The 14815-nt window shown below is 44.9% G+C and overlaps 1 protein-coding gene across 1 annotated transcript; it reads right to left on the bottom strand.

The window, feature by feature from the left end:
- Positions 1-1695: 1695 nt before the first annotated feature.
- Positions 1696-14792, bottom strand: ZSWIM3 (zinc finger SWIM-type containing 3). The gene is made up of 3 exons (XM_082272954.1): positions 14611-14792; positions 14139-14493; positions 1696-3756 (listed from the first exon to the last, which is right to left on the bottom strand). The coding sequence occupies exons 2-3, from the start codon at positions 14291-14293 to the stop codon at positions 1743-1745; spliced, it is 2169 nt and encodes a 722-aa protein (XP_082129080.1). The 5' UTR covers positions 14294-14493; positions 14611-14792; the 3' UTR covers positions 1696-1742.
- Positions 14793-14815: the final 23 nt, after the last annotated feature.

The raw sequence follows: 14815 nt of genomic DNA, 5'->3' as shown, positions 1-14815 counted from the left end.
ACACTTCCATGTCCAATAAGGTTTTGGGTTTGCTTTGTGTCCAACTGAGATTTCCTCCTACTTCCTGTATAAGAGGCAACAGAAAATTAGGGGAATTGCCATGTTGGTTGTCACCAAAACAGGTGTCTCTCATTGAAAAATTACCCTTCACTTTCTTTTTCTGGTGACAACTGTAACATTTTGCATTTCCGGTCACTTCATGTCCCAGTGAAAATGGTCTCCAAGCTACATAGAGATTTTAAATATCCCAAGTGGAGACAAAGACAGCAATAAAAACCTGACAGGTGTTTAACACTCCTTAAGTCTAGCCAAAACCTAAAATGCTTTGACATCAGATACAACTTTTATGGCACTTTTATTGGACACCTTTGGAAGAACTGTCCTTCAAATACTTGCCCCCACTCAGCTGAGAGCTGTAGACCCAGTCTAACATTTGCCTTGGCCCCCCCATCTCATCTTCACTGCTCCACCTGGAGCCATGCAGACCTTCTGCAGAAATGGTCCCCGCCAGGCCCTCCTCTTCCTGCACATGTGCACTGTGGCTTAATATATTCCTACAGGGAGATCTACTTATGCTGGCCTACAGCAGTCCTGCAGATTATAGCTCCCCCCATAAGAATAAACAGAGCTGTGGTCCACATGCACAAGTAGAAGGCAGCACTTTTGGGAGGATGTCTGCGGGTTTCTGGGCAGAGCTTTACAGTAAAGATCACTGGACGGGAGGCCAAGTGAAGTGTTAGACTTACATTCAAATAATAGCTTTCTTTAAATTTACACAACAGTCATAGCCTCCAATCCTGTATGTATTATGGCTTACATCATTGTGCCTACATTTGAACTGACAAGGGAAAATACTGGCAATGGACAAGAATTCCCAACACATCCAATATCCACTTTTTGCAGCAGAAGTATGTACCTGCTGTGGTGACCGGCACTCAGGAGAGGCCGGTCATCTAAACCAGATAAAATGCAAAATATGAATCCAAGATCGATAAGCAAATTAAGGGATTGCTATACTTGTACATTTACACTTTTAAAGCCTTCCCAAATCTTGCACTTACCTGTCCCTACTAGGAGATCTCAATCGTGGGGTCTGCTGGGGACTGTTACTTCTGAAGTAACCAGGCTAGGCTCTTCTGTACATGTTTATTTCCTATGAGAAGGCCATCAACTTTTACCATAACAGGGAATTTCTTATTTTTTCTTTTATGGGAATGAATGGCGACTGTAGTTCACATGGGCAACATGACCTGTACACCATGATTCAGCTTTTTGCTTATGCAGCTTGAGGTGCCATTTGCTGGGTGCAATCAGCCCATTTAGGTCTACAGGGATGCAGCGGCCGTCCGAGCACAGCTGCTCATCCTTATTTGACAGGGATGCAGGTGAGCAGCCCCAAATGCAAACATTGTGCGTTGGGGGGCCACTGACCCACAGCTATGTCAAGTTAGGAGCGGCAGTGTCAAAACAGCCCTATAGGCTTACATGGCCCATGCAACACCTAACATCTCTAGCTGCATAAATAGCTAATTCACAGTGTACGGGCCTCAGCACCCATGTGAATGAGGCCCAAAGCTTGGCCAGGAGACTTCTAAAAGGCAACAGGCCACACAGCAAAGCTCTCAGAGGAGCAAATGCAGATGAGACTTAAGAGTTTTTTGTTTCTGACATATAAACACAGTTACAGGAGTCTATTAGAGGTTTTATTTGGTCTACTAATAAATATTGAACTTATGGTCGGATCAAGTTTCTAGTCTGTACAGTTCACAACCGTCAGAATTTGCTTCTCCTTCATTGGGTTCCTTCTTTACCCATCTGTAAGGCAGGTCGTTAGAGTTACTCTCAGCAAGGTGTCCTTTATTAGTATTTGACTCCTTGGGCCACATATCCATTACCCTCTGTAGCGTAGTAGCTCTAACGTGCATTTCCTTCTCATCACCCTGCAGGAGTAGATTAGCGAATTCCATGACCAGACTGTTGATCATGTCTACCCTTCTGTTAGCTTCTTCTTCAGATTTAGAATTGCAAAGTACCGTATCCAATATCTTGTCTTGTGCCATTGGTTTTATGGCCCTCTTCTGCCACCTGACACCAATCATTTCTCGGTCAACCAGCTTTTTGTTTGTAAGTAGCATAGTTAAGATATGTCTACATGGCAGCCTATAAAGAATATTGAAATAGCAAGTGCAGGTTACACCATCCTGAGAGACTTGATGGGATTCTTCCAGAAACTGGACATGAATGCAAGTGGTCTGCACACTTATAAGGTGGCTAGACTTCTGACCCACTTCCCACTCCTTACTGCACAGCTGAAAGCCAAGGTCATTGCAGTTCTTCTTCAAGGAAAGTAACATTCTGTCTGAAATTTTCTGTAGTTTGGAAGGCAGCAGCTTAGGTTTGTGGTCTACGGAGTCCATGACCTTTGGCAAACTAGCATTCTTTTTCAAAGCAGGGCGGGTTGGCGGTTGTGAAGGATCAACAGATTTTGCTTTTACCCTTCTCTTTTTCGGAAGTTTGACGATATTCTTGGAAAAATCCAAACAGCCATCCCTTTTGTTTTCCAACCCCTTGCTATTGAAATGGTCTGCAGAGTCAACAAACAGCTGGAGCTTTTCTTCCATAGGTAAATCTTTTTCAAGTAGGCTGGTGATCGTATCGTTTACCAAGCCCAAGCTGTCCATGTACATGGTACTAGAAAGCAAACCTTTCTTCATATGCATGTACCACAGCAATTCACAAGAGAACCAGTTTGTGTAAAGGTTTTCATAAACCTCTTTGTCCAATTTATATTGTATTTGTTCCGCTAAGAATTTCAGTTTTTCTGGGGTTGTGTGATGAATGGCATCATCAATCCATTTACGGAGCCATTCCTTGAAGCAAGATGATCCTTTAATCTCTCTTTCAATGAAACGCACAGTATGGAACACAGACAAGAGAGTCCTGGCTGAAGGAAATGCCTCTCTCAAGTTTTCCTGGTGTCTAAAAAAGATATCTGTATAGATAATCTTTACCTTTTGCCATTCTGGGTTGAAATTTTTAAAGGTTTCCAACATTTTGGAGACCTCCCTTGCATTATCCTCTCGAACGAAAGAGAAGTTAATTACCTTTGCTCTGCGCTCTGTGTTTTCCACTAGAAAAGCATACAATGTGTATCCACGTTTATTGACCACCTTGTGGATCAGAAGGCCCTCTGGGAACTTTACAAACAATCCACACATTTTACTAGTTTGAAAGCTTATCTGCTCCAACTGTTGTTCACTTCCAATGCTTAACAAGGCTTTGGAACCAATATCTTTGGTTTGAAATTTCTTCATCAACTCACCTAAACGTGAAATAGCCTCTATGGACAACACCTCCTGAACACAGTCTTTGGGGGCATTGGGAGAATCAGCTTCACTGCCATCGTTTCCCTCCAATGACAAACTCTCTTCATCTTCACATGGCACATGCAGTTGAAGATTTTCATTATATTCTGTATCTAGAGTTAAAGATATTGTTTCACCGCATCTCTTTTTAGATGGAGATTCCAGCTCCCCACATTCTGAATTTACCACTTTCTGTGGACGTGTAGGGGGAGACGCTTTCAGACTTGTCGGCTTGTCGTGGACATGGGTGGAGCATTCTTCTTTAACGACAAGTCGATCTATTGTGGAATCATACTGCAGAAAAAAGTAGGCTGGGCAGGTGACTTCTTGAGACTTTCTTTTACCATTGTGTCCTTGCAGCTTGGAACAGCGAAACTTCACTTGAGTATATCTGGCAGAAAAAAAAATAAAAAATTTAATATTTAAATGGAGATCCACATATACCATTTAGAGAGGCTGCAGAAACAGTATATTGCCAAAGTACTCCCCTTGCACACCGGGCAGTCTAGCTACTGTAAATCACTCCCTGCAATTTAGTGTAAACGGCAGGTACAGGTGCAGCATGCAACCCGATTGCCTGCAGCCATCTATGGCAGGCTGTGGCTTATCACTGTAATACGTGGTATTTGCATTTAAAGGTCCCTATGCCTTCAGGAATGAATGCCCACAACACTCGTCCCTGAACACAAAGGGTCCTAAACACGAGTACCACTCAGTACAATGATCAACCCCCCTCTAGCCACAGCCTGTAGGCAGGGTACACTAAAATGCTGGGAGGGACGCACAGCACCTAGCAGCCCTGTGTGCAAGGGGTCCTAGCTGCAGAGGATTTTAATCTCATGCTACTTAATCTCATATCAAAACATGTATGGAATGTTAAACAGTATAATTCAATTATGATTTTTTGCATTTTCACGAGTTATTTCCCACTATATACATGTGTGTGTGTTAAGATTTCCAAAAGAGCAGATTTTCCCTTTGTGCGCAAAGGATAACCTCCCTAGATTATTTCCCTCTTCATCACAATATTTCACCCAAAACCTACAAAAACTCAGTAGTACATCTGGTTAATGCAGCACGCTCATGTATCCCCCTGTGCTGCAAAGAAATTTCCCCTGGTTGTGGGACTTTTTAGGCACTGGTTTAAAGAAGTTGAATGTACACAACAAAATATTTAATGAAAATACAATTTATTGGAAAAAATTACATGGGTTAAAAGAATGGCAAGCTAATACAATACATAAAATCCGCAGGCAGAAAAATGACCACTAGACCTCAGGGTATAGACCCAATGCATTTCGAAGTCACAATGGGTCGAAACGCGTTGGATCTATACCCTGGGGTCTAGTGGTCACTTTTCTGCCTGCGGATTTTATGCATTGTATTACCTTGCCATTCTTTTAACCCATGTAATATTTTCCAATAAATTGTATTTTCATTAAATATTTTGTTGTGTACATTCAACTTCTTTAAACCAATGCCTAAAAAGTCCCACAACCAGGGGAAATTTTTCTTTGCAATTCTTACCTGGGATGTGGCACACCTAGGATTAGTCCAACACGAGCACATTTGTGCATGTATCCCTGTGCTGTGCATGCCTACTTTGCCTCCATTAATTCAACAATGGCTCAGTTGGGTGGCAGATATCAAATTAGTGGAAGACCTGACTAGCTCCCTCAAAAGGGACAAAGTTCCAAGCCACATGGTCCTTTTAGATCAGTGGTCTCCAAACTATGGCCTGCAGGCCAGATGCAGCCATTTGCTTGCCTTTATCCAGTCCTTGGGGCACTGCTGCTACCACTGATATGACCCACAATTACGCCCATTGATACAAGTCCCTATTCCTCCCACTGACACCAACGATGGGACACTATTCCTCCCCACTGACAATGGGGCATAATTCCTCCTGCTGATAAACAATTGGTCCAACTAACAATGAGGACTCATTCCTCCTCCTACTGACCACAGGCATTATGTCATTTGTTTTTAGTGGTAGTCGGTTAAAGGAGCACCCCAAATCAGCAATAAGAACCCCACTTGGATCAAAAGATTGTCATTTTATTGGTAGCAGAACGTGTTAAATCCAACGTGTTTCGGAGAAACAGACTTTTTCAGACTTTGTTGCCGTTCAGATCTGCAACCGACAGCATAACCTTATGCTGTTGGTTGCAGATTTGAACGGCAACATTTACGCCCTGAAGAAAGGGGGGGGGGGGAGAGGGGGTAGTCTGTTCCCCCAAGACGCCTTGACGTTAACATGTTCTTTACCCGTAGTAAAACAGAAAAACACAGCGCTTGCAAAAATATAAAGTGCCTAAAATAACAAAATTTATAATAAGATCCACAAAATTGAAAAATTCAGATTTCATGTGCACAAGGTGCAACCATAAATATAAATAAGTTAAGTGCTAGTGTAGTAAATATAAAGTACCTAAAATAGCCAAATTCATAATAAAGTCCACAAAATTAAGAAAGTTCAAATTTTATGTGCACAAAGTGCAACCATAGATATAAATGGAAGTGCTGGTGGTGCTGGAAAGTTGTGCAAAATACAATATTAAGGTGCTCCTGTGTAAGTGCTGAGGTGCTCCTAGGATAATCACTGGTGCCAGGTGACTTGATCCCCTTCAAAAACCCCACTCACCAGAATGGATGGACCCTTGTCAGGGGTCAAAAACGCTTGTATTTCAGAGGGATCCTCCTAACTGTTTCCCTAGTTGGTTGGAAACTTTAACATGGAAAATCCTCTCCTTGGTGGAAGGTGCAATGTGCTGGAGAGTATCCCTTCAATTTAGTAGCCATAGGCAGCTCCAAAAACATTAAGCAATCCAAAATAGTGAAGCCTGTTTTCAAACTTAATTTTCCGCCAAAAAGAAATATACTCACATAAAATAATACTTGCAAAAGCAGATAAAACGTATCAAAGCGGCCGCGTGTGTTCCACGGAGAACCAGGAAAGGACCAGAAAGGGACGTCAGAAAGTGCATTGATGCGTTTCGCTACATTAACTATGGTTGGGGTCCCTCTCACCATAGAAATTTGCTTACTTGGTCTGGTGACCCCTTTAGCTCTTCATAGGGCGCTTCAAACCCTCCTTAGTTTACTCCTTTTCTATGCCTGCAAAGCCATTATAGTGAAGTGGAAATCCAGGGAGGCTCCTACTATAGTTTTCTGGCAGTCCTTCGTGAACGCGGGATTGCAATTATATAAAGCCACATACCTCTCCCGGGATGTCCTAATACATTTTCCAAAGTCTGGGATATCTGGCCTGAGTCCTCCTCGACAACTTCTGCCCAAGGTATTAAGCCCCCTTGGATATGAGTATTTGTCGACATGCTCTATGGAGGTACTGTAACTTAACTATGCGTCCAGTAGCTCGAAGGTGCATATAATCCTAACCAATGAGACGAACGGTACCATAAGTTACTCTCTTTCCTAATCCTGTATTTGGAGTTGAGAAGCGGTTTTGTTAAGACTTCTGGAATTATATGGGTTTTTTTTTTTTTTAGGTTTTGTTTCGCCCTCCTTTCTTATTGCTGATGTTTGGTTTACTTTAGGCTGGGTATGCCCAAAGGCTCTGCTGTGTATTTTTAGTTTTGCAAAAAAAAAAAAAAAAGGGGGGGGGTGAATGTTGCCTCTTCTCCCCCCCCCCCCCCCCCTTTTCTGACCGGCAAAGTAAAGGTATAATGTAGCACATTGTGAAACTTACCTGCAAACGAAGCCCTCGTTGTCAGTGATGGAGGCTGCATCCATCTTCGCCTTTCTTCCTTCCGGGTCAGTAGACTCCAGCTGTGTGACTGGCCAGGGTTGCGTGAGGTCACTCCTGTACATGCGTGTGGGAGCCACTGGTCATGACCTAGGGCTCTGAAGAAATGGCACGGGCATATACAGTAAAACTGCATGTTTAGGGGTTATTTACAGTACCTATAGGTAAGCCTATAAGAAGTCTTACCTTTAGGGAAAAACAATCCAGGGAAGGTTTACTTCCTCTTCAAAAAGGTCTATGGGCACAGCAACTACAGAGAATCTATTTGCTTGGCTGGCCAGCCTCCAGTTTAGTCTGTGTGTGGATAAAGTAAAGTGCAAAAATATGTGGTGGTGTAACTAAAATATAAACTACTTAAACCCCGCCCAGAAAAGACCCAAAAGCTTTACTAGTATTAAAATTAGTATTTACTAGTACATAAATAAAGGGGCTAAAATGAGAACTCTAACAAGACACTCTACAAGTCAAGTACAGAGATGGAAAAAGAATGAAAAATAAAAAAATATAAATATTCCGGTTCACTTATGAAACCCATTGAATCTCACGCAAACCGCCACGGGCGTCAGTGTAGTGTAACGACACCCCGAAACAGATCACAAAACCCAGAGCGACTGCCAGATCGCACCGCACAGGTGTGGACATGCTCGTGATCCGATTCAGGAGTGGGGGGGGGGGGGGGGGAGGGTTTCCGCACTGGCAGTAGAGTGTCTTTGTTATTGTGCACCTTTAAACCCTTTATATAACAGAATTTTAGAGGGTGTTCCTCCCTTTCAATTTTTAGGAACCATATTAGTAAAGCTTTTGGGTCTTTTATGGGGGGGGGGGGGGGGGGTTAAGTAGTTTATATTTCAGCTACACCACCACATATCTTTGCACCTTACTTTATCCACACACAGACTAAACTAGAGGCTGGCCGGCCAAGCAAATAGATTCTATGTAGTTGCTTTGCCCATAGCCCTTCTTCATGATATATTCTGCTTGATCACTGATATGTTACCTCACACACCTGGCACTTAATTACCCACTTAGTGGTGAGCGATGATGCATATACCATAAACCACCCCCTCCAACAGGTGCTTTTTCCTATGAGTAAGCTCCAGTGGACAAAGTGAAACGCGTTTGGGGCATGGTCTGGCGGGCGTCCAGGCTGAGTGCCACTTGTCTACACATCAGGTCTTGTTCTGATGTACGGCTCCCGGGATCTTTAGCTCTCATCAGTGATGGTGAACCTTAGCACCCCAGATGTTTTGGAACTACATTTCCCATGATGCTCAGCTACACCGCAGAGTGCATGGGTATCATGGGAAATGTAGTTCCAAAACATCTGGGGAGCCAAGGTTTGCCATCTCTGGCCTAGGCTATAAGAAGATTTGCAAGACCCTTAAACTGAACTGCAGCACAGTGGCCAAGACCATTCAGCAGTTTAACAGGACAGATTCTACTCTGAACAGTCTTTGCCAAGGTCGACCAAAGAAGTGGAGTGCACGTGTTCAGCGTCATATCCAGAGGTTGTCTTTGGAAAATAGAGATGAGTGTTGCCAGCATTGCTGCAGAGGTTGAAGGGGTGGGGGATCAGCCTGTCAGTGCTCAGACCATACGCCGCACACTGCATCAAATTGGCTGTTATCCCAGAAGGAAGCCTCTTCTAAAGATGATGCACAAGAAAGCCCGCAGTTTACTAAAGACAAGCAGACTGAGGACATGGATTACTGGAACCATGTCCTATGGTCCGATGAGACCAAGATAAACTTATTTGGTTCAGATGGTGTCAAGCGTGTGTGGCTGCAACCGGGTGAGGAGTACAAAGACAAGTGTGTCTTGCCTACAGTCAAGCATGGTGCTGGGAGTGGCTCATGGTCTGGGACTGCATGAGTGCTGCCAGCACTGGTGAGCTACAGTTCAATTAAGGGAACCATGAATGCCAACATGTACTGTGACATACTGAAGCAGAGCATGATCCCCTCTTCGGAGATTGGGCTGCAGGGCAGTATTCCAACATAATGACCCCAAAAACACCTCCAAGACGACCACTGCCTTGCTAAGAAGCTGAGGGTAAAGGTGATGGACTGGCGAAGCATGTCTCCAGACCTAATCCCTATTAAGCATCTGTGGGGCATCTTCAAACGGAAGGTGGAGGAGCGCAAGGTCTCTAACATCCACCAGCTCTGTGATGTCACCATGGAGGAGTGGAAGAGGACTCCAATGACAACCTGTGAAGCTCTGGTGAACTCCATGCCCAAGAGGGTTAAGGCAGTGCTGAAAAATAATGGTGGCCACACAAAATATTGACACTTTGGGCTCAATTTAGACATTTTCACTTAGGGGGGTGTACTCATTTTAGTTGCAAGCAGTTTATACACTAATGGCTGTGTGTTGAGTTATTTTGAGGGGACAGCTCATTTACACTGTATGTCCCCATTCACACTAGCTCGACTTGTCAGGCGACTTGGTCGCCTGACAAGTCGCGGTGGGTCGCCTGCCATTGATTAGCACAGGACCCGTTCTAATAGGAGCGACACAAGTCGCTCCAACTTAGAAAAAGGGTCCTGTACTACTTCGGGGCAACCTCGGAGCGACTTGTATAGACTTCCATTATGTGAAGTCCCTGCAAGTCATGATGCAATGTAATGCACAAGTCGCCCCCAAAGTAGTAAGGAGTCGTGTCGCCTCAGTGTGAACCGAGCCTTAGGGGTTAAAACAAGCAGTGAGGAGTCGATTTAATGCCTCTTCACCACCGGTCAAATGCTCTCTGAACAATGATCTGAATGCAGATTGCTCTTCAGGAGCAACACAAGTGTAAACAAGGCCTAAGGTAGGTGTGCAAACCTAGGAAGTCAAACACAGGATCTCACCCATGGTCAAAGAGATTTAGAAAAAAAAAAAACAGTTAAAGCGGTTGTAAACCTCAGACAATATGAACAAAGCATATCCCTTTATATCCCTTGTCTGTGGCTTAGTTCCTTGGCTATTGTCCATTCCCTCCAATCAGTTTTCAGAGCTCTCCTCACTGAGCTCTGCAGAGTGCAACTTCAGCTCTCCATCCCCTTTTTTCTGAATTCTCAGACAAGTTTTACAAAAAATTTAGCACTTTAAATGAATGTAGAGAAGAGAGGGCTGCAGATAGACAGGTACAACTTATGTAGGAGGATTGGTTTCATCTCTGTATCATCTGAGGCCTGTCACTTCACTAGGTAGATGTGAGGGTTTACAACCACTTTAAAGCAGAACTTCAGGAAATATTTGTATTGCATAGTTATATTGTTCCAGCTTGGAACATCATAAGTATACATATCTTATACCTGATGGAGCGATGGGTAAGCTGGAAGTCACTATAGTATTCGGGACTACGGCAGTAATAGCTGTGATTTTCTGGACCTAGCTCCGCTCCACTTTTACCCTTAGGTCAATGGCAGATGTTTGCTTGGCAAGTGCTGCACAGAAAAGAACAGTGGGGATTTAAAATCCCTGGACCAGCTATGTGGGCACTGACAGCTCAGCATCCTAGGAAAAAAGTATGGCGGGACTGGAGGGGGTAGGGTTGGTAGACTGTATGGAATGTGTCAAACACAAGGCCCATGGGCATTTCATGTGGCCCTCGCACCCAGGGCCTCTTTTCAGCCAGAATATGATGGAACACCATTCTGCCACTTCCAGCTCTCACCCTCCTCTCCCCGCTCATCATGTCACTTGTATACACAGAAGGCCTCTGTGTTTACAAGGACAGCTTTCTTCTAGGTGGCTCTGACAGATCCCTGCCTGCCCTGAACTCACAGTGGGGATAAGGGGGATGCAGGTGGAGTGTGGGATGGGGTATCACATAGTAGGCTGCACTAAGATCACCATCTAGGCCCAGGTGCACGGATGCTCACCTGCCTCCCTGCAAGTGAGAGAAGCGGGTAGGTGAAATGCAAGGAAGCTTTTGGGGAGGGGGGGGGGGGGGTGAAGGCTGTGGAGGGAGATGTGTGCAGAGATGGTGGAAAGTGTTGCAGAGATCAGAGCCAAGAAGGGAAGTAAGACGTGAACAGCCTGTGCGAGATTTGAACGCTGCAAACTGTACATAGCACACCCCTAAGCCTTGCACTCTGTATGCAGCGCACTCCACAACCCTGTACATAGAGCACCCCTGAACTCTGCATATAGCACACTTCTTAAAGCGGAGTTCCACCCAAAAGTTGAACTTCCGTTTTAGGCAGTTCTAACCCCCTGACATGCCACATTTGACATGTCATTTTTTTTGGGGGGGGAGCGGGTACCTAGTTTTGACAGGTACCCGCTCCCACTTCCCCTCGGAGCGCCGCGGCACCCTGAGCGGAAGTTCTCCTCTCCCCCTCCCTCCCTGCAATTTTCTGGGACATGTCAGAAGTCCCAGAAGAATGCCGGCCAATCACGACGCATAGCGCAACTCGCACATGCGCAGTGCGTACCCGGCTGTGAAGCCGCAAACTGTCACAGCCGGGTGCCCACACCAGTGATGCCGGCGCCGCAGAGCAGAGAGGAAGAAGAGTGAGGCTTCGGGTGGCCGCAATGCTGGACCTGGACAGGTGAGTGTGTGAGGCTGGAACTCCGCTTAAAGTGGTTGTAAAGGCAGTTTTTTTTTTTTTTTAATATCTTAATGCATTCTATGCAGCGGCCCCCCTCAGCCCCCCAAAACTTACCTGAGGTCCATCCAGATCCAGCGATGTTACAGGAGTGCCTCAGGTCCCCTCCTCATTGGATGAGATAGCAGTGCAGCGCCATTGGCTCCCGCTGCTGTCAAAGTCAGTCAGCCAATGGAGGAGAGAAGGGGACGGGGCCAGGCCACGGCTCCATGTCTGAATGGACACAGGGAGCTGTGGCTCAGCTCTGGTGCCCCCATAGCAAGCTGCTTGCTGTGGGGGCACTGGACACGAGAAGAGGATCTGTGCTGCTCAAAATGACTAAATGACTGCACAGGGCAGGGAATTACAACATGTTTGTTATTTTCAATAAAAAAAAAAAAAAAAAACACACACACCCCAAAACACGAGACTTTAGTATCACTTTAACCATGTACATAGTGCACACCTGAACTCTGCACTTTGTGTACACATGAACTCTACATAATTCACTCTTGGTAATTATTGCCTCTACGTTCCTCCAACTGCAATTAGGCCAAACACACCCAAACCCAACATTCAATGCAGCCCAGAGTTCCTGCACTTATTCGCTGAGAACAACCAGAATGCTGATTTGGCGATGTTTGACAACTGTATGGGTTAGTTCACCTTTACATTTTTTCTGGAAGGGTGAATTAACCCTTGTATGTGGGGGTTGGTACCTCAAGCCAAGTTGGATGGGACTTTTTAGGCAAGTAATTTTCAGAAAATATCAGTTTATAAAAACAATAAATATTTAATATTTTAAATTAAATATGATACAGGTAAGTACATAGTTGTGAGTGTTGGGTGATAGACCCAAGTGAAGAGGTGTCCAAAGTCAGAAAGTTATGTGACATGTGTGAAATCGGTGACAATTTAGGATAATCTCTATAAGTCAGAGATTTTTTCCTGCGTTTGACAGAGATTATCCTAAATTGTCACCGATTTCACATAATTTTCTGACTTTGGACACCTCTTCACTTGGGTCTATCACCCAACACTCACAACTATGTACAGGCATAGCCCGTTTAAAGTACACTCACTTTAAGTACACTCGCGAGTACAGACACCGCCTGGTCAGCTTGGCATGGCACTACTCCCGGTTTTTAACATTGGCCTCTATGGGAAATCTTGGTCAGCTTGACATGGTACTGCTCCCAAACCATAAGTGACAGGGATACCAAACTTAGGGAGCACCGAGAGGGGACCCAGGACTACAACATATACTTATATATTTGTGGCTGGCCAGCTTGCCTAGGTAATCTACCTTGTCATAGTCCTGGATCCCCTTAACATGCTCCCCAAGCTTGGTATTCTTGTCACTTATGGTTTGGGAGCAGTGCCATGTCAAGCCGACCAAGATTTCCTATGGAGCTGGTGTATTTACATGCATTGAGAAGTGAAAAAAAGGTATTGCTTCACTTTAAAGTGGAGTTCCACCCTAATTTTATACTTACCTCCATCTTCTCGCTCCGGGTCACCTGAAAAACAAATGGATAATCGCATTTTTTTTTTTTACTTACCTCGTAGAGAAGAAAATATACTCACCTTACTTCCTTCTTGCTCGGCCGCGGCCCGTCGTCACTTCCTGGCTTTGCAATGATTCCTGGGAGCTGAACGTCATAGCTCCCAGGAATCATTGCGCCTGCATCAGCCCCGACGTCAGTTCCGGGGCGCGCGCGTCATTCCCTTCTAAACAGCTTCTGGGCATGCCCAGAAGCTGTGGAGGGATGACGCGCGCACCCGGAAGTGACGGCGGGGCCGGCGCAGTGCATCGTGGGACAGAACAAGAAGGAAGAGGATGCCGAAGAGGATCGCGCTGGCTTCAAGCTGCCCACACCTGAGATGGCAGCGCTGGACAAGACTTTTTCAAGGTAAGTGTTTGTCCTAACAGGTAAGTGCAACCCGGGACAGATCAGAGGCTAGCCATTGTGGAATTCACTAGCCCTGACTGTCCCGGGGGTATTTTTAAAAAAAAAAAAAAAATTCCAGGGTGGAACTCCGCTTTAAGTACATTTTCGTTTTACATACATGCTCTGGTCCCATTGTGTACTTAAAAGTGGGGTACGCCTGTACTTACCTGTATCATATTTAATTGAAAATATTAAATATTTATCGTTTTTATAAACTGATATGTTCTGAAAATTACTTGCCTAAAAAGTCCCATCCAACTTGGCTTGAGGTACCAACCCCCACATACAAACCTTCCAGGGATGACGGCAAAACCCACACCCTTTATAGGCCAATAGTGATCAAAAACTTTATATACTGGGTGAATTAACCCTTTCATTTTAGATTTGAATTCCATCTTCACATCTACTAAATAACAAAAATACCCAATATTGGGTGAAGCGACCCTTTTCCCAGTATAATACCAGCGCAGATTCTTACACAATGTCATCGCGGATATCGGTGCCGTTCTTGAGGTTGTGGTGCTGGACAGACGCACAGCTCTGGATGGCGAAAGTCAGCTTGGTCTCCTGTTTGTAGGAATCGAAGCATTCCCGGAAATCCTCGTAGTTGATGAAGCAGGTTCCACGCTGCATACTGGACACTCTTCCTCCTCGCCGGGCTCTTCGATGAATAATAAAGACTTGCAAGGCGATTGGTTATGAAAAATAATAAATAAAAATGGAGTCCTATGGTGAAGGAAATGGGAAGCGTCCGGTGATCTTATCTCCAGTACATTGTGATGACAGACAATCGCTGATCGGTCACGGCCTTGTGTACGCCTCGCACAGATCGCCTATGGAGACATTATACATCATCATCATCCAGGGATTAGGAGGATGGCTCTCTAGGGGTTCCTGATGATGGAGGGCCCTGCATACATCCTCTTGGTTCTTATGTAAGGACCACTGACCTGATTATTATATAACCTGAATATCCTCAGTATGGAGCTCTCCTGCTCTTGTTCTATAGATTCAGGAAGCAGATTTTAACGTTTTCCTGGCCTGATCGCCGAGTCACGCAGTTTCCTGTATTGCTGAGGAACCAAATCACTGTAAACAATGACAGCCGAGCCCAGAATGGAGAACGTTGGGCTTTGGCCACGCCTTTCCTATAGT

Source organism: Pelophylax lessonae (genome assembly GCF_965119305.1).
Source record: "Pelophylax lessonae genome assembly, chromosome: 11".
In the NCBI taxonomy this organism is placed as follows: Eukaryota; Metazoa; Chordata; class Amphibia; order Anura; family Ranidae; genus Pelophylax; species Pelophylax lessonae.
This window is presented reverse-complemented; position numbering and strand designations above follow the sequence as displayed.

What these genes read in the sequence shown, in the direction of transcription:
- ZSWIM3 (XM_082272954.1), bottom strand. Translation starts at nt 14,293, where the DNA reads ATGCAGCGTGGAACCTGCTTCATCAACTACGAGGATTTCCGGGAATGC. An exon ending in GATATCCGCGATGACATTGT is followed by an intron (nt 3,757 to 14,138) that starts GTAAGAATCTGC and finishes TTTTTCTGCCAG; the next exon opens with ATATACTCAAGTGAAGTTTC.